Source organism: Mirounga angustirostris, unplaced genomic scaffold, assembly GCF_029215605.1.
Source record: "Mirounga angustirostris isolate CCGP_5_RB_7025 unplaced genomic scaffold, mMirAng1.0.hap1 SCAF_11, whole genome shotgun sequence".
NCBI lineage: Eukaryota > Metazoa > Chordata > Mammalia > Carnivora > Phocidae > Mirounga > Mirounga angustirostris.
Genome location: NW_026991719.1, coordinates 15,759,954 through 15,785,385, shown reverse-complemented (window position 1 = coordinate 15,785,385; position 25,432 = coordinate 15,759,954). Strand labels below are relative to the sequence as shown.

Genomic DNA, 25,432 nt, shown 5'->3' with positions numbered 1-25,432 from the left:
GAAAGGGCAGAGACTTAGACATGAAAGACTGTTCCATTTACATTCTTCTTCTGCTGCAGCTTATCTGAGCCAGCTTTGTTTCTTCCAGTAAGCATTATATGATATTTCTCAAGATCTGAAAGTTATCTACTTGGTATCCCAGCTTGCGAACTCATTTCTCCTTCACACGATCACTTTCAGATTCCTGTAAATATTTACGAAAGAGCAAGTCCCCATCTTGGGAAGAAACAATGGATGTCGTTTTTCTTCATTTTACTCAGCTGGTTGAAATGAACACGACCAGGGCGCCTGGGTGGCTCAGTTGGTTAAGCGACTGCCTTCGGCTCAGGTCGTGATCCTGGAGTCCCGGGATCGAGTCCCGCATCGGGCTCCCTGCTCAGTGGGGGGTCTGCTTCTCCCTCTGACCCTCTTCCCTCTCATGCTCTCTGTCTCTCATTCTCTCTCTCTCAAATAAATAAATAAAATCTTAAAAAAAAAAAAGAAATGAACACGACCATTGACTCAGTCAGCAAACAGTTAACTCTTTCTGTTTGCTTTGTGATTCTTGGGTCTTATTCTTCTCTGCCTAGAAGGACAGTGTGTGTGTGTGTGTGTGTGTGACTTCTATTGTTGCTATGAAGATTCGTTTCAAGCAGCAGCAGCAGCATCACGTCTAATACTCCTGAGCTGGTATCTCAGCACACTTCTCTGAACCCCGGGGCCACATGCCCCACTGCCCACTTGCGCATCTCCGCTGGAAGATCTTAAATTCTTACTAGCTCGCCCAACCCTGAACTCATCGTCATTCCCCCTCGAACCACTCTGCCCACAGCCTTCCACATCTCAGGGAAGGCAGTGCCACTCCCCCTCCTACACGTCAGGACTAAAGCCTTGGGGTTGCCCCTGACTTCTCTCACAAGCCATGTCCGACCCATCAGGTGACTCCATCAGTTCTGCCTCCGTGAATGCCTGGCACCCACCACCGCTCATCCCCTTCATGGCTCCCCTGCTCTCTCGCCATCACTCAGTGGCCTCCTAATAGGGCTTTCTGCTTCTCCCTTTCCCCTACAGTCTCGTCTCAGCAGTGAAGCCGGGGTGATCCTTTGAAAGCCCAAGTCGGATCACGCCACTCCTCTGCTTGTGTCCCTGCAGAGGCTCCCCCGAGAACCAGAGTGAAAGGCCTGCCCCGGGCCCGCAGGCTGAAGTGATTCGATTCCATTACCACGCGGACTTCCTCCCTCTCCTTCTCCCCTTGCTTACTCTGTCCTGGCCCCTTACTTTTCCCTAAACACGCCAAGCACCCTCCCACTTGGAGCCCTTTATCACAGTGCTTTCCTCTGGCTGGACACCCTGCTTCCACCTGCCCACTTGGCTGCCTCCCGCTCCCTCCTCCCCCAGACTTTGCTCAGACTTCACCTTTTGAGCAAGCCCCGCCCTGGCGCACTCATTCTAAAACATGCTCCCTTGGCCTAGCCTGCTCACTTGTGCTGCATTTTTTGTTTTCCATAGCCTGCAAGCTTTTCTAATGTAATATTTATTTTTTTATCGTGTTTATTATTTATTTTATTCACTGATATATGCCATGTGCTTGGAACACTGTGCGGCACATAATAGGCTAGGTGCTCAGTAAGTATTAGATGTATGAATAATATTAAACTATATTAACATAGCACTCTAGAGATTACAGACCTCTATGAAATGAGGGGACTGGGTGGGATAATATAACAGATATATAGTTGAAAATATAGTGGCTGTATGGTTTGTTGCGTTTTTGTGAAGCAGAGATTTATTGTATTGGTCTTAGTGACATGACACGTTAACATCATCAGAGTAATATGTATGTATGTGTGCGTGTGTGTGCATCTTCATTCATGATTTGTTTGCAGAAGGAAACCATGTGTTGGCAGCAGTCTTAACCCGTTCCTCATTGTGAAGCCTCTGGGGAAAATGTAAACTTCCCTGCTTGCTTTACTGGCTGTGGACAATTTTTTTTACAGCATCTAAGAGGACTCAGAACTATCTCCACTCCCTGTTGTTGGCGCTATGGATAGTTGCATAGATTTATGGATCCATTATATTATTGCACAACCAGGCATGAGAGCTGAGGAGTGCGATAATGTTTTACTAGTGCACAACCTGGTTCTTGTCACTTTTGAGATGGTTTTGTGTCCAGGATTTATGTTTGTGGAAGGAAGTTTCCTTTGAGAATTGAGCACACTGTTTGGATTTTGCGGAAGCACAAATTGGATCTCATGTGACAGCATTTGTTAGGTGAGACCCAAGCAGGTCTTCCACATAGGCTCGGGCAGTTGGCCTTCTGAGATGGCTGGTTTGATAACTTGGATGAAAAAAAAAAAAAAAAGGAATCTGGTAATTTTTAACAACTGCAAGCATATTCTGTTTTCCATTCAAGTTGGGAAGTTTTGAGATCCACTTTTGTGGATCAGTCACTAGAAAATTCTGTGCTTGTTTTCCATATGCTCTAATCCATATCAGCCTAACCAGAGTGACTAAGTGCTGATAATTATACTAGGAGAGATACTACAGAACACTACCCGCCCCCAACACTAGGGAAATAGTGAGTAGTCTTGCTTCTCAATTTATTGAGCTATAGGCAAGGACCCTGTTTATGAGTCCTTTTATCACTGTGAATGATTTGTTTAATGCACCATTTAACTGAAATATTTACAGATGAAATTATTTCATGTCAGGATTTTGCTTCCAGTAATTTGGAAGATGGAAGAGTGGGTAGGGCACAAAGGAAACAAGATTGGTCATGAGTTGATAATTGTTGAAACTGGATGGTGCATAACATATGGGATCAGCATCCTGTACTCTATTTTTATATATACTGTAAACTTCCCTTGATAAAAGGTTAAAGAAGAAAAAGAAGAACCTTGGGAAAAAATATAACATTTAAACTAAGCCCAGAAATAAGTATGTGTTATATTAAAATAATGGAAAATACAGTATGTCTAAAGATGAACCAAGTTAAATATCATAAGATTAGAAGGGCATGGTACCATTGTCCTAGCTCACTGACCCTGACAAAATCACTAACCTCAATGAGGCCATATGTAAAATGGGAATACTCTGTATACCTGTCCTATCCCATAAGACTTAAAAAAATGTTATATAACAGAAAATACTTTGAAATTATAAATGTAACTCATTTCAACTAATATTTATTGAGTACTCACTATATGTTCAGCCCTGGGGACACAGTGGTGAATGAGACCAGGTCACTGCCCTCGGGGAGCTGCAGAAAAGTAAACAAGCAATAATAATACAGTGTGGGGAATGCCACAAGTTGAGATCAGGTTGAGAACGCAGTGCTGAACTGTAGGAGCCCTTGGGCATGGTAGGAAGTGATGAGTTGTGAGGGAGGCGGGAGAATGAGTGTTCATGTACGAGTGTGTGTACCTCCTTCCTACAGGAAGTAATGTCTAGACTTCCTGTAGGAAGTAATGTTTTTAGGCCTACCGGAAGTGATGTTTAGGCTGAGAACCATGGTGTCCAGTAGACATTCATTAAGCCAAGGAGCACAAAGTTATCAAGGTGAAAAGAGCAGCATGTATTAATGCCTTGAATGGAAATTGAAATAGCACAGAGCATATGTCAAGGCTTCAGCAGGAAGTGGAAAGATGAGAATAGAGAAGGAGCAGGGCCCAGATCAGGAAGGGCCTGGTGACTTGTTAAAGAGTTTGGACTTGATCTTAAAGGCAGTGAGGAGCTATCAGTGCGGAGCTGTTTTCAACAAGAGAGTGATATGATCAGGTAGGTGGTTTAGAGAAAGTATTCCAATTTACAGTGGGAGGAGTGGATTACAGAAGACAGGGTGACTAAAATTGAGGAGAGAGGTTAACAGAAACCTATGTTGGCTCTCCCACTGCCCCTGCAATCTAGGTTCTAAACCAGTTAATGAATAAGATGAGTCAGTAGATGGGGAATCAAAATAATATTTTTGCTCCTTTTTTCAGTATGGATATCCATTTCACCCAGCACTGCTTATTGAAAAGATCATCCTTTCTGCACTGCACAGCCATTATCACCTTTGTCATAATTTAAGTGGCTATGTATGTGTTAGTCTGTTTCTGGACTCTCTGTTCTATTGGTCTATATTTGTCCTTGAACTTATTCTATACTACCTCAATTACTGTAGCTTTATAGTCAGTCTTGATATCTGGCAATTTAAATCTGCAATCTTTGTTCCTCTTCTTCAAGATTTCCTGGGCTATTCTTGACCTCTTGTATTTTCATATAAATTTTAGAATCAGCTTGTAACCCCCCCCCACCAAAACAAACAAACAAACAAACAAAAAAACCTTTGGGATTTTGATTGGGATTGCATTGACTCTATAGATACGTTTGGGAAGAATTGATCACTTTCCAATCCATGAACATGGTATATTTCTCTATTTATGTAGCTCTTATTTCATTGTGTGAAAATTCCTCAAAGCTGTACACTTAAGATTTGTGCTCCTTTCTCTACCTATGTTATATAGCATTGCTGTTATTGATGAAGGCAAAGTTGAAGGATATAGATGAGTGTGAGAGCCAAATTGGCCTGCCAGCTGATCTCCAGAATTAGACAGACCCACCCACCCAGTCTCAGCAACATTATACTAAAGCAGACCCATGTGAGATAGAAGGGCCTGCCCCTTGGGGAAGAGCAGAGGCTAACTTTGAAGAGGAGGAAGAGAAGAGTTGAGCTGAACATGCCTAGTTTATTTTTTTGAAATTCACCTATCGGAGAAGTCATTTCATTCTCCTAGGGGAAAGTGAGCAAGGGGGCAGAGAGTTCCAGGAGTGTCCATTTGCATCCGGAAAGTGTCCATTTGGGTTCCCTTTTACATGGCAAGAAACATCAAGAGAAGAGAAATAGTTTTGCTCTCTGACAGTTTTGAGGTGTTGTCATAGATGGTTTGGGAAAATATTTTGAAGGTAGAATGAAGAAATTTGATAGTATGTGGAGGATAAAGGAGAAGGGAGGACTTGAAGATGATGCCTTGGGCACCCGGCTTAAGCAGCTGGGTGGTAGTATCATTCCCTGGTTAGAGACCACGGGAGAAGAAAGATATTTGGGGAGGAGAGAGGTCATGGGTTGTCTCAGACTAGCTGGATTCCTTAGGTACTTGTGGGCCCATCAAGTGGAGGCATCCAGCGGGCTGTTGGATAAAAAAGTCTGGTGATTGAGAGAGAACTGTAGATGTAGGTTTGAGAGTCATCAGCCTAGAGTTTCGGTTGGAAGACTATAAGCAAGAAGGCAACCCAGACAGGACCTTATTCTCATGAATACGGCTGGTACCTTCTATCCTCCACCTGTGGACCCAAGAGGGAATTTCCTCATCAGGCTGCTTCCCTGTGATCCCAGCCTGGCCCCAGTCTTTTTGTAAACTCCTTCCCTTTTCATGAGTCACTCAGATGATCACTCTGGTGAAACACTTAGGGAAGGGAATGTCAAGTATTACACATGGGTGGGTAAATTACAGATACTCAGGGGAGTCCCCAGGACCTAACCTGACATGCCTTTATGTAGAATAATCTTGGCTTTTTGATGCCAGCTCATTCCATGCCCAGGCTCTTTACGTTGGTTGTTTACAGGATTCCCTACAAAGAAATTCTCCAAGAAGCTCCTTTCCCATGGTCTTTCTGCCTTAGCTGATTGCCATTTGTGACTTCTGATGTCTCTTTCTTGCAATGATCCTGTGTTCTTTCTTCATTTGCTACCATATCCCACAACCTGACATTGTGTTTGTGACAGTCTCTTCAGTTCTAATCATCTTGGATCTCATTTGTCACCCAAATTAATGCCTTTGTAATATCAACATTGTAGCTTTCACTTGTAACAGAGAGTGATAATTAAAACTGTATATAAATGAGCTACTAATCATTTTTTTAATCAGCCAAATTGCAGTAAGAAAAATTTTACGATTTTTATATATAGGCAGTCTTTTTATCCATTTAGTAAAAATTCATCAAGCTGTATACTTAAGTACAATTAAAACATGTAAACATCTAAAATGATGATCTTCATTCCTTAAAAATGAGAGATTTATGTCTCTAATCTTTGAAGACTAGAAATAAGCTCTGGGGATCTTCAGGAGCTAACGGTATCTTCTTTGACTAATGAAGCACAACTCGGTCAAAACCTTGTTGTGATTACCTGAGACCTATAATATTAGATGGCCCTCATTTTGGTTGAAAGATAAGATTATGTGACATCTCTTGAGCGGTTGGAAAATCCGTGGTTTTTAATGAGTAGATGGTATTAAGATGCCCACTGGTTGCCTGGGTGAATGGTCTGGGATTTTCAGACTTCATTTTCTGTGTTATCTTTCCCCAAAGTGTCTCTGTTAAGTTTCCTTAACCAGGAGAAGTAAGGACAGGGGTGTTGGTAGGAAAAGGGAACCAGACACAGTATTACAAGATTACTCTTTGACATATTAGATATTGTTTACTGTTCTATATATGCTTGACATATACTTTCAAAAACACTCAGTATAGTAGTATTTTCTAAGAAATGTTTAATTGCAGCCAGAATATCACCAAGGATTGCATTCCCGTAAGGCCTTAAATTTATGTTTTTAGGAGTGTAGTGGTTATTAAGCATGCAGGCCAGATTGCCTGGGTTCACATCCCACCTCTGACTCTTCCTGGAACAGACTACTTAAGCACTCAGTGCTTTAGATTCCTCATCTGTAAAATTAGAATACCAATAGGACATGCTCCATATGGTTGTCACGAGGAGTGAGTAACACAAAAAATGGGTAGAAAAGTGCCTGGCATATAATCATCACTTGATTAATGTTCATAGTTATTATTGCTGCCCTTCTGGTTATTAGAACAGAAGGAGTGCCTGTAAATAGCAAAGCAGTTTCCAGGATCATTTCTTTAACTTTTTCTTTTTTTTAAAAAAAATTTTTTTTTAGATTTTTTGAAAAGATTTTATTTATTTATTTGAGAGAGAGAGACCATGAGAGGGGAGTGGGTCAGAGGGAGAAGCAGACTCCCCGCTGAGCAGGGAGCCCGATGGAGAACTCGATCCCGGGGCTCCGGGATCATGACCTGAGCTGAAGGCAGTCGCTCAACCAACTGAGCCACCCAGGCACCCCATCTTTAACTTTTTCTTAAGGAAAATTTCAAACTCAGAGAAGTAGAATTGAATTGTGCTATGTCTGGATAGCTGTTTGTTTGACATCACCAAGTCTTAAATATTAGCCATTAGAAAGTAAGTGTCATGATTTTGGACCTTGCCATCATATTCCTATTTATAACTCCTTGAAAACCTTTGTTAAACTGTAGTGGGCCCTCAATAAATATTTGTGGACTGGATACATGAATATAATGTTTTGTCCTAATCCAGTTGAAATTATGAAGGAAGACTCATTATGTTTGGGGTCTGCTTGTGGTCTGGCTACAGATTCACTTTCTCATTTGTTTATTAATTGGCTCATTCATTCACTTACTGAAGCTTTATTGAATGCCTTTTATGGATCTGCAGCAGCAGCTCTGGAAATTTCTAGGTAAATGAGCTCAGGAGTGGCAATCCATTTGTAAAGGAGTCAGCTAGGTGGCATGTCTGGATTCTGTATTAGCATGATACATGCATATTTTTTACCTGGCAGGATATTTGTTTGGGATGAGGTGGATCTGGTGTAGTTAACTGGAATGGAGTTAACACCTCCTCCCCTGCATCGCACCTTGAATGAGCTGTCACATCCAGGCCTCTCATTTAGTGCTTTGCATTATCTATGCGTGGGAGAAAAGTGGGTAGGTATAAAAGTCATTATGATGCAGGGGAAAAGGACTAGCAGAGGTATGTCCAAAGCATGAAAGAGAATAGGGGAAGGAGCTATTACCTCTCCTGGAGGTCCAGAAGGAAGGGATGGGGTATCAAGCAAAGTGAGATTTGAGCAAAGTATTAAAAGATAAATGGGCTATCGTGTTATGGGTAGCATGTGCATGGACAAAGAGAGAGTATGGTTATGCAGAAGGGCTGTATTTGGCTGGAGTACAGGGGATGTGGTCGTGGTGGTGGAGGAGGAGGTAGGGGGATGGAGGGGAGGTGGGCCCTCTTCCCCCAGGGCTCTGCCAGCCGCTTCACGCGAGCTGTACTTCTGGGTGAGCTGGCCAGTCGGTGGAGGAGTTCCGCTGGGGAGTGGCATGATCAGATTGGCACTTTAGAGATAACCGGGGAGGTGCTGAGCAATGTGAACTGGAGATGAGGAGGAAGTAGCTGGGAGAGTTGCCAGCCCCGGGGCTCCGTGGTTGATGACTAATTGGCCAGGCACCAGGAACTTCTAGTAGCTCTTGGAAAGGGGCAGATGGACCCACCTCATGCACACTCTTTGAGCTGGGCCGCTGTAGCCTGGGTTGGCAGCAGAACTGACAGAAGAGCCAAGTTTCCTTTCAAAGAAAACTCTTTTGTGTATTATGGGAAGCAAAAGGCTAGGACTCGGCATTCAGCTCTCTTTGTTAAGAGATAGGCTAAGGATATAGAGATAATAAATAAATGAAGTTGGGAAGGCATTGTTAATTACATTTCTGTAGATATATTCATGAATATTATGTATGTCCCTACATCACACATGTACATTTATTTATGTATGCATATACATGCCTCCAGCTTATCTCCCTAATTAGCTTTTTTTTTTAAGATTTTATTTACTTGACACAGAGAGAGCGAGACAGAGAGACAGAGAGCAAGCACAAGCAGGGGGAATGGCAGGCAGGGGAGAAGCAGGCTCACCGCTGATCAGGGAGCCCGATGAGGGACTCGATCCCAGGACCCCGGGACCACGACCTAAGCTGAAGGCAGACGCTTGATGACTGAGCCACCCAGGCGCCCTCCTAATTAGCTTTTTAATAAACTTTTAATTTTAGGGGTTAAGCATCTGTCTTCGGCTCAGGTCATGATCCTGGGGTCCTGGGATCGAGTCCTGCATCGGGCTCCCCGCTCAGTGGGAACCCTGATTCTCCCTCTGCCTCTGCCCCTCCCCCTGCCTGTGCTCTCTCCCCCCCCGACAAATAAATAAATAAATAAACAAATAAATAAAATCTTTAAAAAAGATTTTTAATTTTAGAATAGTTTTAGATTTGTAGAATAGTTGTAAAGAGGATACAGAGAGTTCCCACATACCCTGCACCTAGTTTGCTCTGTTCTTAACATCTCACATTAATCTGGTACATTTGTCACAATTAATGAACCAATATTGATATATGATTATTAACTCAATTCTGTCCTTTCTTCAGATTTCCTTAGGTTTTGCCTGATGTCCTTTCTCTGTTCCAGGATCCCATCTAGGATACCCCATTGCATCACATCTCCTCAGGCCCCTCTCGGGGTTTCTCAGACTTGCCATGTTTTTGATAACCTTGGCAATTTGGAGAAAATTTTCAGAATGTCCTTAAATTAGCATTTGTCCGACATTTTTCTCATGCTTAGACTGCAGTGGTGGATTTGGGGAGGAAGACCACAGTGGGGAAGGGCCGTTCTCATCACATCATATCAAGGGCGCATCCCATCAGCATGACTGCTCACTGTTGATGTTGACTTTGGTCACCTAACTGAGGTCATGTTTATCAGGTTTCTTCACTGGAAAGTTGTTCTGTTTTTTTCCCTTTTTCTAGTTTCAACTCTTTAAAAAAAAAAAAAAGATTTTATTTATTTGAGAGAGAGACAGAGATAGCGACAGAGATAGCATGAGAAAGCATGAGCGGGAAGGAAAGGGAGAAGCAGGCTTCCCGCAGAGCAGGGAGCCCGATGTGGGGCTCGATCCCAGGACCCTGGGATCATGACCTGAGCCGAAGGCAGACGCCTAACCAACTGAGCCACCCAGGCACCCCTAGATTCAACTCTTTAGAAAGAAGTCACAATGTGTACCTTACACTTAAGGAGTGGGGAGTTCCGCTCCCCTCCTTGAGGGAGGAGTATTGTCATCAATTAGTGGGAATTCTCTGCAGGCAATATGTCTATTCTCTCCATCCTAGTTAAGTTTTGATAAGGTGATTTCTTATCTGCCCCCTAAATTCCAAATGTTAATTCCCTACCGCCTGCACCACCTTGCCGTTCGCAGCCTACTGACATCTCCCACATTTGTTTTCTTGCGTGATATATAAACAGTCCTATGTCTTATTTACCCAAGCAGATTGCACATTTCTTGAGCACTGAGGTAGCATCTCATTCAAAACCCCCTACACCACCGGCAGTTACTAAATATTGAATAAGTGGTTTTTAAATTAGTACAATTCAAAAATTCAAAAATTCCCCATAGTTAGGAAGTGAAACGGATCCTCAGAGTGTGAGTACATGAGGACTGTGGTAAGGTGAGGGTACTGTTGACTTGGTACCCTGCCCTGTGATATAGTCCTGAATTTGTGATAGCGGCTAATAGGGTGCTTACTTTGTACCAGCTACTTTATTAAGCACTTGATATATATTACCTATTTAATCTTCCAGGCAACCCTATAGATTGGTGCTTTTATCCCCATTTTATAGATAAGAAAACTGAGGTGAATGGAGGTTAAATGAGTTGCTCAAAATCACACCACTGAGAAGTGGTCCAGCTGGGATTTTGGTCTCAGACACTCTGGCTCTAGAGTTTTAAACTCTTAACCACTGGGCTCTAAATCCATTGAAGTGGTGATTAAAATGGTATCTCATTTGGGGCCATAACAAGATTGCTATTTAAACATTTTATCCCAATCTGTGAGGATACTACCAACAACATGGCTAGCAACAGTTTTGCTGGAGTTTTCCTAGGGTGGATGTTTCTATAAAGCCATCACTGTTTTTTTCCTTCTTCAGTTTTTTTTCTTTTTTTTTTTTAAATGAGTAATTTTTGTGTATTACCATTAATTTCACGTCTTTAAAATACAGGTATTTTTGCCACAGACATTTCACATACAAACCATCTTCTAGATCTGTGTCACTCCCCATCAGATTATCTGTTGAGAGATAGTGGGCTTTTTATTTTCTCTCTGATGTTTTTAAACAGAAGTGGCTGCTGGGTCCTGCCAAATAAACACTCCTTCAGTGTGTTCCTTGTCTGAATGGTCACACCTGTGGGTCCCCGGGAGACAGCTACATTCCTGCAGCGATGCAGGCAAGGGAGGAGGACTTCTCGCAAAGCCACCCAAGCCATGAATCGGCTCTGGCTTCCTGAACCGTAAACAAATGTGAGCTTTGTTCTCCCTATTGCTCATTTGGTCCCAAGTATGACTCAGGGTTAGGCTGGGTCCTTCAGGCTCTGTGCCTTTGGCTGTTGGAAGGAAGTGGGAGGGTTCCAGGGTACTTCTGGGACCTTTTCAAACTGAAGAAAGGAGGCTGACTGCATGATGGGAGAAGAGGTATTTCTTTCTTTGCTTTTAGAGATGTAATAAGTCCCCTTAATCTTGCATCTTGTCTGCGCTGTTTTCTAACGAGACTTGTAATGGGTTTGCCCTGGTGGGTTACAAAGAGTGTCTGCAGGCCAGGATCCCCCTCAGGGGGCCAGGGGGTGGGAGCGTGGATCTGCTAAGGAAGAACCTATAGTGCGGAGGAGTCTTTTCTCAAGTCAGATATTGCACTGGAACTCCGTAGCTGTTTTAACAGCCCCCCCCCCCCACCCCTTTGGTCAATCCGGCCATTGATTTTTACAGATGTTTTCAATTTCTCTGTGTCTTGGGTTTTCATGTGCTCATACTGCAGAGAGTCATTTAGATGGGCAGTTTGCACAAGCAGTAACTGTTACACCATGCCACCGAGATGTTTAGCAATTACAGATGTTTGTACAGTAAACAAATCCAGCTTGCTCTTCAGGTTAACTTAGGAGAGAAGAATATGTCCCCCCAGAGTTAACCAGCTACGGGGCATTTCACTCTTGGAAGGCATGGGCATTTGGAATTTTCCTGGTGAGTGGAGAAGCTGTGAGTAGTGACTTCTGGGTGCTGGTGAACTGTTGTTGTTGTCTTTTTTTTTTATAGAGGTAAAGATGTTTGGCTAATTGCGTAGGACTGAGCATTTATATTCATTTGCTTATATATACAGCAAAATAAAGACACTAAATTATTTGACATTCCAACAGTTTGCTAGTGATAGGTGGTCTTGTTTCTCTCTGTGGGTTGTTCGTATTTGTCTACCTAAAAGCAGAAGTCTGTCATTTTCCAAACACAAAATAAAATTCCCTAAATAAACCACAGCATAAGTAAGGCTTACAGTGCGTCATATGTCTTCCATATTCCTGTCTCTTGTTAAAAAAATTTTTAAAGGGGAGAGTGGATGATATCTATAAAATATGTCTCTTTGTGTCTTTTTCTATTGACTTTAACTCGTAATGTCTTCAGAATTACATGAAAAGGAAGATAGCATGACAAAAGGAAACACATTGTTTTAACACATCACTTTAGGAGTAGGAGAACTTCTTGAAAAGTTTTTTAATGGCATCTAATGCTTGTCTAGAAGGACATGAGTGCTGACAGCAGCTGGCTAACGTAAAAATATATTCTTCCGCAATGGATTGAGAGAATTTTCTTGTTGAAAGCTATCTTAAATTTGCTGCTGCTGCTGCTGATTATTATTATTATTATTATTATTATTATTATTATTATTATTATTATTATTATTACCAGATATCATTGTTCTGAGTTCTGAAAAGTAGACATGACAATTAGATATTTATCTGCAAAATTCAGCTGGTGACTCTTTGAGAAAGGAGTGAAAGCACGTTGATTGTAAGGTGTGACCTACGGGAAAAGGCTCAGCAATGGCACTGAGCTCCTGCAGGAGCCTCTCTGGCTCCCTCAGGCTAGGGCCTGGAGATGGCACAGGCAGGGTAGCCCCTGGGACCCTTAAAGGTTTTGTGACTTCTAAACTACTAATTCGCATTATTGAACCCCCCGCCACCTGACCACTTTGCTTATTCGTCTCTCAAAATGGAAATAGCCCTGTTACTTCTCTGATTACAGGAGTTCTTTAAAATGATTATTATAATAATAAAAACTCAAAGTTAAAGAATATGAATAAATTGCCCTTAATCCTATTATCCAGGAACAACCGTTTTATATGTATCCTTCCAGACTCTTATCAGAACAGAAGTGTCCATGCATCTTTCTTTAATATGACACATGAAGTCATATTAAATGTTACCTGTTTTTAGAACTTAACATATTATGGACCCCCCTTTCTTTCAGACAAGTGCATGGTCATCCCTTGTATACAGGCGTACCACCATTTATTGAACCAATCCTCCTGTAATAACTATTTAGATTGCTTCCACATTTTTAATATTAAGAACAACATTCTTGTATATGCATCATTGTACCTGCCCTGATTATTTTTTCAGGCTGAATTTCTAAGAGAGGAATTTCCAGGTTAAAGGCTGACTTAATTCTGGTTGGTTTTGTTTATAATGAAAATAGCCTAAGTACATGTTAAAAAAATTCCAACAGAAAAAAGTAAGACTTTCTCAGTCTCACGCACTCAGCTTTACTTGCCAGTGGAAATCCCCATAAAAGTTTTCTATGTACTCCTATAGAAATGTAGGATGTTTTGGGGGTGTCTGGGTGGCTCGGTCAGTTAAGCGTCTGCCTTTGGCTCAGGTCATGATCCCAGGGTCCTGGGATCGAGCCCCACGTCTGGGCTCTCTGCTCAGTGGGGAGCCTGGTTCTCCCTCTCCCTCTGCCTGCCGCTCCCCCACTTGTGCTCTCTCTCTCTCTCTGTCCATCAAATAAATAAATAAAATCTTTTTAAAAAAAGAAATGTAGAATATTTTTATTGCAGTAAATTATACATAATACCATTTATCTATTATTAAGCTTACAATTCAGTGGCATTAAATATGTTCATGTTAATGTGCAACCGTCATCACCATCCATCTCCAGAACCCAGAACTTTTTTATCTTCCCACAATAAAACTCTGTACCCCTTAAAACATTAACTTCTCATTCTCCCCTCCTCCTAGCAATCACCACTTGCCTTTCTATCTCTATGAATTTAACTCTCTTGGGTACCTCTTATAAATGGAGTCATAAAATATTTATCCTTTTGTGTCTGGCTTATTTCACCTAGCGTAATGTCTTCAAGGTTCATCTATGTTGTAGCAGGTGTTGGAATTTCCTTCCTTTTTAAGGCTGAATAGTATTCCATTGTATGGCTACGTCCCAATATGTTTATCCATTCTTCCACTGATGGACATTTAGGTTGTTTCTACCTTTTGGCTACTGTGAATAATGCTAAAATGAGCACTGGCCTACTGATACCTATGTGAGTCCTTGCTCTCAATTCTTTTGGGTATATTCCCAGAGGTAGAATTACTGGATCATATGTAATTCCATTTTTAATTTTTGTGACACTGCCATACTGTTTTCCATAGCAGCTGCGCCATTTTGCATTCCTGCCAATAGTGCACAGGGGTTCCAGTTTCTCCACATCCTCGCCAGCACTTGTCATTCTCTGTTTGCTTTATGACAGCCTTCCTAATGGCTGTGAAGTGGTAGCTCACTGCTGTTAGAATTGGTGTTTAATGTGTGTTCATGTTGCTTATCACTACGGGGAAAGGATACCATTCTTCTCATCTTAGAAGAGTAAGTTGAGGAAAAGGTCTTCTGTCTGAGAAGCCCGATGAACTAGCAGATCAGTTACACAATCCCAAGAGATCGCAGATGGCTTGAGGGAAGGACTAGGCCCCCTGTTCCTCAGTCCCTGAAGAAAAGAGGAGCAGGGAGCCCAGGTGGCTGCTTGCTTTCAGGGTTTAATGGTGACCAGGACTGCTGCTTCTCTTCACCCCCCCGCCAAAGGTGTATGGAGAGTGGATTCAAAATAGTTCTTCTGAGAAAAGATGAATTTCTTTTTTGTGCTATCGTTAATTCTAAATGATAGTATCTCATTTATCCTACATAGTAGGGAAAGCTGGTTTTATGACTGATTTTTTCTCTCCTCACCTTCTGCTCTGGAATTCTTTGGGGATAGGAATGAAAGTCCTTCCTTTTGTACATTCACTGAATCATTCATTTGATTCAGTTGATATTTTTCAGTGGGGTGGACTGAAGTATCTACAAGTATTTCATTGTGGCTCTCTTTTCTTCTTTACTTATATTATTAACTATTTCATAATATTTATAATCTTGAAGTTTGCAGATGCTTTTCATTCCTTGAAGTCAAGGTTTTAAAAATTTCTATGTGGCCATTAAAAGGATCATGCATATGTACCTAACTGGTCTTTTTCTCACTGATATTCTCACTACCTGTAGAATGATAGTCTAAACAACTGAATTTCAGTGGGATGGATTAAGTTGAGTGCTCTATAAAAACTGGCAACTTTATTTTTTTAAAGATTTTATTTATTTATTATTTATTTGAGAGAAAGAGCGCACGCACATGCGTGCCCGTGAGTCAGGGGAGGAGCAGAGGGGGAGGGAGAGGGGGGCAAAGAATCTCAGGCAGACTCCATGCCAAGTGCGGAGCCCGATGCAGGGTTCATCCCACAGCTCTGTAATCACGACCTGAGCCGAAACCAAGAGTCGGGCGCTCGACTGACTGAACCACCCAGGCGTCCCCAAACTGGCAACTTTCAAACAAGCTGCCCATCTTACTTTGCACGATGGCGTGTCTTTTCTTACATGTAAACAATTTAGATCATGGAGATTGTTCGGTCAGCAACCTGTTTTGTACTTTTCTATGGCATCAGAGGCCGTTTAAAAAGGATGAGATGACAGCCTTATTCTCAACGCAGGCTTTTACTGGTGGAGGCCAGATCCCAAATAGATGTGTCCCCATAAATGCTCTTGAAGCAAATGGAAGCAGAAGCACAGCAGCCCCTACTTACACCTCTGATAGAGCTTTCTCTCTCTCTCTCAACCTGGGCTATAAAATGAACAATTGACAAATTAAGAGTATGCAGGAATTGCCTTAAAAGCTGCTTCTTCATCAAAAGGCCATCATTAAGCCATTTCATGGATGGCCCCTGACTCAGGAGTCTCACCTCCATTAAACTTGCACTTGAACTTTTAGGAATAGAGGAGGCAATGTTTGGACAACTAAAGGCAGATATTTGGGGTCTCTGTCATTTAGAAGCTGTATTTCTTTTGTGCTCATTTAAGATGAGGAAGTTAGAAGTGGTAAAGATGAATTTACTGCCTCATTTTCTTTTTTCTTCTTTCACTTGCTAAGCGTTTTCACCCACCAGCGATTTTAATATGTTTTGCTCCATTTGTTTTGGTAGCATCTGTTCAGACTGTTCTTTTTATTTTGATTTCTTAGTTGGGCTTTTCATTTTCTCTCTCTACCAGAAGCAGTTTTTCTGAGAGTTCTTGAGTACCTTTTCTAGACTATTAAGAAAGTGGATAAGAGAAGTAATGACGTAAAGTCTTGAGATATTTGATCCTGGAGTAGTCCCGACTTGCCCCCCTGGTACAGTGCTAGCCCTGTCTGGTTGCTGCACCGAGAGAGCTGCCCACATTATGTGTCCTATGTGTCTCATTTCAGATAGAGTGCTTTTGCTTCAAACCCCAGTACCCCCTCCACATTCAGGCATTATTAGAAACAGAGAAAGTCTGCTTGCTCATAATTTACAGTCCTATTTTTTCTGGTGATAGGAATACAGATATTGTTGTTTTTTGATTTGCAAGAGGCTGAAACAGTACAAAGCTGGTAGCTCTGTGCCCACGCATGTAAGTAATCTGCCCAAGCGATGCATGTCACACTGTCCCTTCGCAGTATAGAGGTGAGCAGGATGTAATGGATGGGTGACCTTACTGTGCATTCCAGTAAGGGATAGGATCTCTGACATTTTGGTGTTATTTTGTATGCATTTGTATGAACCAAGAGTTCAAACAACTCCAGGTTTTTCCAACTAGAGCCTTTAGTCATAGGCCACTGGGCAGGAGAGCAGAAAAGCATCCAAATAAGACATGAAAAGAGGTCTTGAAAAAATTAGTGAGGCCGAAAGAGATACAGCCAGGTCAGGGGAGGGATCGCTGTACTAAGAAATGGTTTTATGGGGCCATAGAGCAGTATGCTTGCATGTAGCCCATCCCTGACTTCAGTCTAGAAAGTCTATATGAAATGAAAAGTCTAATGTGGGTTGATTGTCTTGTTATGAAATTCAGTGACTAGAAAGAGACCAGGGTATCTAGAGAGGCCGTGACTGAAGGCAGTGAATGGAAATGGTCAAGAAACCAGAAATCAGGTGCTGTGGACAAACAATGGTCATCTTTGCAAAGAGAGAAGGCTATACGGAGTTTGGGAGGAAATGAAGAATTACGTGGGGTTTGAGGGTTGCTTGTTCTCTGGGCCCCCGATGGCTGAAAAAGGGGGAGCCCTCTATAACCTGAGGCATGGTGATCAGGTTAGGAATAAGGGGGAAGTGGCCAATACTGAGGCCTGATAAAGTCTTCCTTGTTGTGTGGCAAGGAGGCGGTGGAAATCTTTTCCTAAAAGTCCCCGTAGAATTGGATAGATAACCATCTGAAACCCATCTCTCTGAAATAAATTAAGTTTAATAACTCAGGAGTTAGGACATAGGTTAAAAACTCCAGAAGTTCAATGCTTGCTTTTTGTCATCATCTTCTGTGAATCTGTGTTGTTTTCCCTGCACGGAGCCTGTAGCGGGTCTTTGTGGAAGGCACCGAGAGGAACTGCTGCTCTCAGGAACTCAGAAGTGGAAAGCACTGAAAAGAACGTTCTCCATTGTAATAGAAAAGGACAAGGAATTTCTCAAGACCAGAAAATGCATCAATTGGGATATTTTACTGTGCACATTCTCTCTCCCCCCCCCCGCCCCCGCAAAACAAACAAAACATACCTTTTAAAAAATAATGTAGAACTATAAAAAGTGCCATTTAAGAAAGCCCATGATTAAAATAGGTGATTTCATGTTTTGTTTTGTTTTCCAAATGAGGGTTTTCTTCCCCTCTATTTCGTGTGGTTTGGTGTCTTTGTGTATGTTACAGAGAAAGGAGAGGAAAACGGGGAAATATTTTAGTACGGGAAAATGAGAACATGCAAAATGAGTAATGAAAGATACCATTCGTTCATTTGGTGAGGATCTAATTTGCCTAAAACTCATCGTGCACCCTAGAGAGAATTTCCAGTCTTTAAGAGAACTCCTTTTGTACCTGAGATTTGCTACTGAAAAGACTTGTAACTTTGAGTGAATGAATATGCATGATAGCCCCCGCACAAGGCTGAATTGAACTTTTTCTCCAGCAGACCAGAAATCATTCCATCAAAAGATTCCTCTTAAAAGTGCATTGATTCAATCCATCCACACTAAACTCAGTTCCCCCTAAAAAAAAAAAAAAAAGGCAGGCGTGATTTTTGAAAAGCAGCAAAATCAAAGTATGTTCACATTAAGTGGAGATGGTTGTCAAATAGCTGAGAAAGGAAAATAACTGAAATCTATGTGATTTTAAGATTATGATACACTTAAGTAAGTAGTTTTAAAAGCAGGGGGAAAAAGTGAAACCTCAAAATTTGGGGGGCCTGGTTTTCATCACATTTGTTTTTTTCTCCTGTTTGAGAAATTGTAATCATTACTTAGGTTTGTGTTTAAAAAGCATTTTTCAAAAAAAAAAAATTAAAATTAAATAAATAAAAATAGTTTTTCCTTGTGAAGAACTGGAGAACCACTAGAAAACAGAACAATAAAGCCACGGACCCCACACAAATGGATCCCACCCTTTCAATCAGTACTTCTTCAAAAGCTGGGAAATGAGGAATCTAGAAGTGTTGTCTTTGATCATACATGAAAAAGTTACAAAGTGAAGTCAACTTGGTTTCTTTCAGTTCCTGTCACACATGTGAATAGGAATTCATGGGTTTAATTGGAAGAGCAGGAAATATATTTTTTTACCTTTGAAAATGCGATACGAAAAAAAAATGCGATACAATACCTTGATACTTTATTTGGAATGACATTAATTGGAAATGATTTTATATCATCTACTTAGTGAGGTTAAGAGCTGATAAATAGGGCGCCTGGGTGGCTCAGTTGGTTAAGCGACTGCCTTCGGCTCAGGTCATGATCCTGGAGTCCCGGGATCAAGTCCCACGTCGGGCTCCCTGCTCAGCAGGGAGTCTGCCTCTCTCTCTGACCGTCCCCCCTCTCATGCTCTCTATCTCATTCTCTCTCTCAAATAAATAAATAAAATCTTAAAAAAAAAAAAGAGCTGATAAATAACTGTAAGTAAAGGGTGGTAATAAATGGAAGGCAATGCTCTATATGGGTGGTGTCTTGTGCATTACCATCCTGACTCATTTTACGTCTGATGATCTTAACATCCTTACTAATGACTTGGAAAGGGAAATATAATGACCCACTAATAAAAGCTGCATGTGATTTCTAGTTAGGAGGTGTTGCATATCAAATCAGGCCTTATGGAAAGAAATCAGTAATGTGGAGAGGTAAGCCATCCTTTCTAGTTAACGTTAGTATATGTTATTTTCTTAAAACTTTTTTTCTCATTATAAAAGTAATAACTTGTTTGTAGAAACACTGGAAAGTAGAAAAATATAAAAGAAAGTAAAAAGCACTGTAATTTAATCACCCTGGGGCGAACCCTGTTGACTTTTTTGTGTGTGTGTTTACTTTCAGCCCTTTTGCTGAAAGGCTTTTTTTTTTAACTGGTTGAGATCATACCACACACATAATTTTTTTCACACACACATCCTTGTGCATCTTTTCCACTTAGCATTATATAAAATTTCCCATGTCATTACAGACTTAGTGAAACATCTCTTTTAAAGGCTGTGGAATGTTTAGTTGTAAGGCTTTAGATAACCTCGGGGATCTGGGAGAACTGGAATTTGATGGTTGCATTGACTCCTGTCAACATGATGTTTAAATCTCCCACTTTATAGCTGAGAACACAGCATCTTCTTGAAAACATAAAAAGAAAAATAACGTCTGGGGTTGTGGGCTGTGTAGCAGTAGGCATTCCGCAAAGGTCTGTTGAATTTGATGTACTACCTGCAGGGTCTGAACAGAGTTCCGGTCGTCCCATCCTGGCTGATACTGAAAGAAGCCTTTAAGAGCAGCCTCCGGCAGGGGCCCTGGCTGCTTCCAGGTAGTAGACTGTGGGAATCCAGCGTTTTACATCTGAGTGTCTGTCAGTAATTTCTGCTAGTGGCTTTAGAAATCTGTACCACATGAGTTTATGGTCTCATTTGGCCCATGTTTCTTAACTGCCTTGGGAGGAGTATCTGTTTGGCCTAAGGATTTAGGATTTCTTCATCCATTATTGAATGGATGCCAAGCTTTGTAAAAGATGGCTCGGAGTGATTTTCTTTGGTGGTGTGTTTGCTCCTGAGTATCAAAATTCTCAATAAAAGGCTTTCTGTTCTCTGACAACAGGCCATTTTTCCCAGACACACGCCTTGTTGTTTTCCCATCGTTAACAGTAGATAACAGTTTGGATGCAGCCAGAAGCAGTTGGCGTGGGCCTGTATTTGAGGGGCTTCTGGAACGGTCTTCTGTCCACTCACTGTAGGGTGCCACCTTAACCAAAGCTTTATTGACCTGAAATCTCTGTGGGTTGTCGGCTCTGGCCTTAGCTGTTTCTCCAATTTTCTTTGTTCTGTCTGCTTTTCCTCCCAGGCAATGACTATATGGTGATTGCTGTTGCTTTTCTTCCTTGCTCATTTTTCAGAATTATCGCTTTGCTCCAAGCTTGTCTCTGCCATGTGACCATCTTGTAAAAGTCGCTTCATACTCTCCATTCCCCAAGCAAAGGAATGGACCAGTTAACCTGCTGTTTTAAAAAAGCTGCTGTAATCGAAACAGTCATTCTTTGTAACTAGATTCATAAAGAGGCATCATGATGATTGATTTTTTTATTCAGTAAAATTCAATAACAGCGATAATGGCTAAGCACTTTATATACATTTTCCCATTTAATCCTCCTAGAAAATCTATAAGGTACATAGTATCACTTCCATTTCAGACAAGGAGACAGGGGTATAGAGAGGTTAAGTAACTTGCCTGAGACCCCATAGTGCTAAGTCTGTGCTCTTAGAGAGGAATCCTACTTAATACGAAGTCCCTCTTCTTGCTAGATGCCATCGTGAGAGGCAGGGAAGCTTTATTCATTCTGTTGTTCTATCCCTAGCACCTAGGAAATGCATTGCACACAGTACTTTCTCCATAGATCTATTTTTGATGAATGAGTTTATTGTTGACTGAAGTAAATTATGATTATTTAGTGCCTCCAGTGCACAAGATGCACCAAAGAATACAGAGATTCCCAAGACACCGTTCTTGCCCACCCCCCTTACCTCCTAGTCCGTTAAATAGACATATACATAAGTAGCCGAAAATCCAAAGCAGAGAGGGTAGTGAGTGCTGTTCAGGAGATTCAAAGCATCTGCAGTAGGAACATGGAAGGGGTGAGAGAGTTCCAATGGTTGACATGTAGGATATTTTCATGGAAGGCGCAGAATTTGTGTTCACCCCTTATTGTCAAATATGGCTTAGTAATTAATAACTAGAGTGCCCCGAGGTTAATTTGATCTCTCTTTGAGGATCTCCATTCTTGAGGCACCTCGGGGTCCTCTTTCTGAGTATTTCACTCTCTGCCTAGAAGATGTAACCAATGTGTACCTGACCTCTGTGTATATTTAGGAAGTTCCTGTTCTGAATAAGTGTCATGAACTCATTCTTTCCAATGAAATAAAGTATAAAGATGGTATCGAGTCTTTAAGTTTTGATGCACTGTTCTCTTCCCTTCCTCTGTAAAATCGGGGAGACCAGATGATTTAAAAAAAAAAAAAAAGGAGTAAATGTTGTTCTCTGGGAATCTGTGGAGCAGGCAATGAAAGTGAAGAATGAGGGCTAGGTAGTAGTAGCCAGATCGAGAGACTGCCTTTCTGGAAGTGGTCGGTTGTCTTTCATAGACGTGGCACATGTTTCCTGTAGGACTGAAATGAGTTTCTGGACAAAGATGGGTTTGTTCTCCAACTCGCCTCATTTGATGCTCTCTGCACCCCTGATTATTTTGTGGTTGAATATTAAGTAGCTGGATATCAGAGGCTCATGAGCAGTTTCTTGCCATTCTAGTCAACGCTCATACGTAGGGAGAGGCTTGTAGGGAAAGAGGAATATATTCTAAGCCTTTTAACGACGTGTGGTAAAATATACATAACATAAAATTTACCATTTTAATCATTTTAAAATGCATACTTCTGTGACATCAAGTACATTTACATTGTTGTGCAGCCATCCCCACTATCCATCTTCAGAAATCCTTTCATCTTGCCAAACCGAAAGTCTATACCCCTTAAGCACTAACTCCCCATTCCCCCGGCCTGCAGCCCCTGGGGACCACCCTTCCACTTTCTGTCTCTATGAATCTGACTACTCTAGGTGCCTCATATGAGTGGAATCATATAGTATGTGTCCTTCTGTGACTGGCTTATTTCCCTTACTGTAATGTTTTCAAGGTTCATCCATGTCATATCTTGTGTCAGGATTTCCTTCTTCTTTAAGGTTGAATAATATTCCAGTATGTGCCCTAGCCTTGTAAATAAATAGCAGTTTTACTTGAAAAGAAAACAATAAAACATTGCTGCAAATATTACCTCCTCTCTGATCGAAACTATATCATTTCCTTTCCTTTTTCTGAAGGACATAAAAGGATCTCTGGAAATTTATTTCTTTTTCAGATTTTATTTCTTTATTCTAGAGGGAGAGAGAGAGCAGGGGGAGGAGCAGAGGGAGAAGGATAAGCAGACTCCATGCTGAACACAGAGCCTGAGATAGGGCTCGATCCCAGTGCCATGAGATCATGACCCAAGCCAAAACCAAAAGTCGGATGCCTAACCAACTGAGCCCCCTAGGCGCCCCTTTTCTGGAAATTTCTTTTGGGGAAAGAAAGTCCCCATTTTTGTTTCTAGCTTAAGACATTTTGGGGGACATATTTGACCAAACTGTTTAAATTTGTCAGATTAGAAAGATACTTTTTCATATGTGTCAAGAGCTAATGTGTCTCTGTTTTTTAAAAAATATTTTAGTTTTCAAATGGTAGATTGATTGGTGTTTTAACAGTAAGCTAACTGTTCACAACTATCACAGGCCTACTATATTTTCTACAAAACGTCACCACGCCAGCCTCAGAGCACTGAGAACACATTCACTATGACTCTTCCCATTAGGATAGATTCTCCAAAATGCTTCCCTGAGCACCTGCGTCGGGCCGTTTTGCCTCTCTAATCAGGATCTGAACTTCATGTTGTTCTCAGCACATCACTGGCACTCAGGACCTATGTAGAATGCATATATGTAGACTCAAGAATGTAACAGAGTTTGGGTTTTGTCCATGTATATTCAAACCAGTTCAGCAATCACCGATTTCTCCCTGTGGCTCCTGTGAAGTATGGAGGGGTCTAAATACTTCTCAAACCTCTCTTTTACATTCTTAGTGTCACTGCCTCAGCTGGATCATTATGTCAGCCTCTTATTTAGCTCCTGACTTTTGCATGTCTTTATTTTCTTCTTCATTCCTCCTGATGCCGCCAGATCATTGGTCTTAAAGTTGCAAATTTTTTAAATATTTTTTTTTTAAAGATTTTATTTATTTATTTGACAGAGAGAGATACAGCGAGAGAGGGAACACAAGCAGGGGGAGCAGGAGAGGGAGAAGCAGGCTTCCCGCCAAGCAGGGAGCCCGATGCGGGACTCGATCCCAGGACCCTGGGATCATGACCTGAGCCGAAGGCAGATGCTTAACGACTGAGCCACCCAGGCGCCCGCAAATTTTTTTTTAAAGATTTTATTTATTTATTTGAGACAGAATGAGAGAGAGAGAGAGAGAGAACACATGAGAGGGGGGAGGGTCAGAGGGAGAAGCAGACTCCCTGCCGAGCAGGGAGCCCGATGCGGGACTCGATCCAGGGACTCCAGGATCATGACCTGAGCCGAAGGCAGTCGCTTAACCAACTGAGCCACCCAGGCGCCCTTAAAGTTGCAAATTTGATCATGCCCCACCTCTGCTTACTACCAGTTGCCTTTAAGATAATGCACAAACTTAACATTGGCCCCAGCTTACCTTGCTGGCCTCCTACCCAAGTAGCTCTCCCTTCCTTCACCCACGATCGCAACCCCCTTCCCCACACACATTCTCACCTTCGCTCCTGCTTCTCTTTAGCTAGAATACCCTTTCCATCATTCTCTGCCTGGCAAGTTTCTGCTCACTTTTCAGAATTTGCCTCAAGCTTCATCATTGCGGTGAGACTTATTTCCCAATGTGGAACTATTAATGGCTCCCATTTTCTCTTCTAGACACCTTTATTGTAGTGTTTATCCCTTTGTACTATGATGCTCTGTTAGAGTCTGTCTCTGCTGCTAAATTTTGAACTTAGTAAAGATCCAGGACTCCGTCCATTTCATCTTTGTTAACCCAGCCTCCAGCATAGATCATGGCTCATGGCAGTTCCAGAAAAGAATGCTGAATGAATGAATGGAAGGGAAGGAGGGGTAGGGAGAGGGGCAAGGGAGAGAGAGAGGGGGGCAGGCTAGCCTTCACTTCTGAGGTATAAAGGAAAACTAGTAAGTGTGGTTTTGCCCTCAAGTACGTCATTAAAAACGTCATGATCCATTGTGGGCTGCATGTCAGTAGGAACATTACTGGAACCTGATTCGTGTAGCCATTTGGACTTCACTTGAACCTTAAAAGTGAGATAGATTCAAAGGCACTGAGGGAGGAGGTGCCATCCCAGGTAAGGGAAATGGCCTAGACTAGGTTGTGATTGAATAAATCAAAATATTTTAAATCCGGAAAGCAGCTTTGTATGTTAATTGGATTCATACAGCTATTCTATAGGAAAATTGGGACTTGGTCCCCAAAAGTACAGCAAGTTTCCTGTTAAAGCGCTGGATGAACAAAACTCAAACCAGCCCCATGGTATTCACTCCTGCCTTACCATCCTTCTCTCTCCCTTACCCATACTCTTTTTAAATTCTCCAGATGCGTCTAAAAAGGGAGCATTGTTTTTTTCTTTTTTATTATTATGTTAATCACCATACATTACATCATTAGTTTTTGATGTAGTGTTCCATGATTCATTGTTTGCGTATAACACCCAGTGCTCCATGCAGAACGTGCCCTCTTTAATACCCATCACCAGGCTAACCCATCCTCCCACCTCCCTCCCCTCTAGAACCCTCAGTTTGTTTTTCAGAGTCCATCGTCTCTCATGGTTCATCTCCCCCTCCAATTTCCCCCCCTTCATTCTTCAAAAGGGAGCATTGTTAATCAAAAGATAAAACTAATCCTCTAGTAGAAGGAAGGTTTACATTTTCCTTTTATCTGTCATAACAGCAGAAAATAGTCTTTTAGAGTATAATGGTGAATTGTATTTTGTCTAAGTGGTACACGAAATGGAAATTTACTTTGGCTTGTTCATCCTCTATGAATAAGATGATCCTACAACAAAATAGTATGCAGGCTTCTCTCTTGGGAACAGTGGGGGTAAAATATA

The 25,432-nt window shown here is 41.7% G+C and overlaps 1 protein-coding gene across 8 annotated transcripts in view; it reads left to right on the top strand.

Annotated features, from left to right (window-relative positions):
• Window positions 1-25,432, top strand: part of SH3KBP1 (SH3 domain containing kinase binding protein 1) — a 332,304-nt gene that overhangs the window by 196,985 nt on the left and 109,887 nt on the right. The window contains exon 1 of one of the 8 annotated variants that reach the window (XM_064573855.1): window positions 11,256-11,331. The exons of the other annotated variants lie outside the window; for them this stretch is intronic. Within the exon in view, the coding sequence (XP_064429925.1) occupies window positions 11,317-11,331 (15 nt within the window). The 5' untranslated portion in view covers window positions 11,256-11,316. Of the gene's footprint in view, window positions 1-11,255; window positions 11,332-25,432 lie in introns of those variants that run through there. 8 annotated transcript variants of the gene reach the window in all.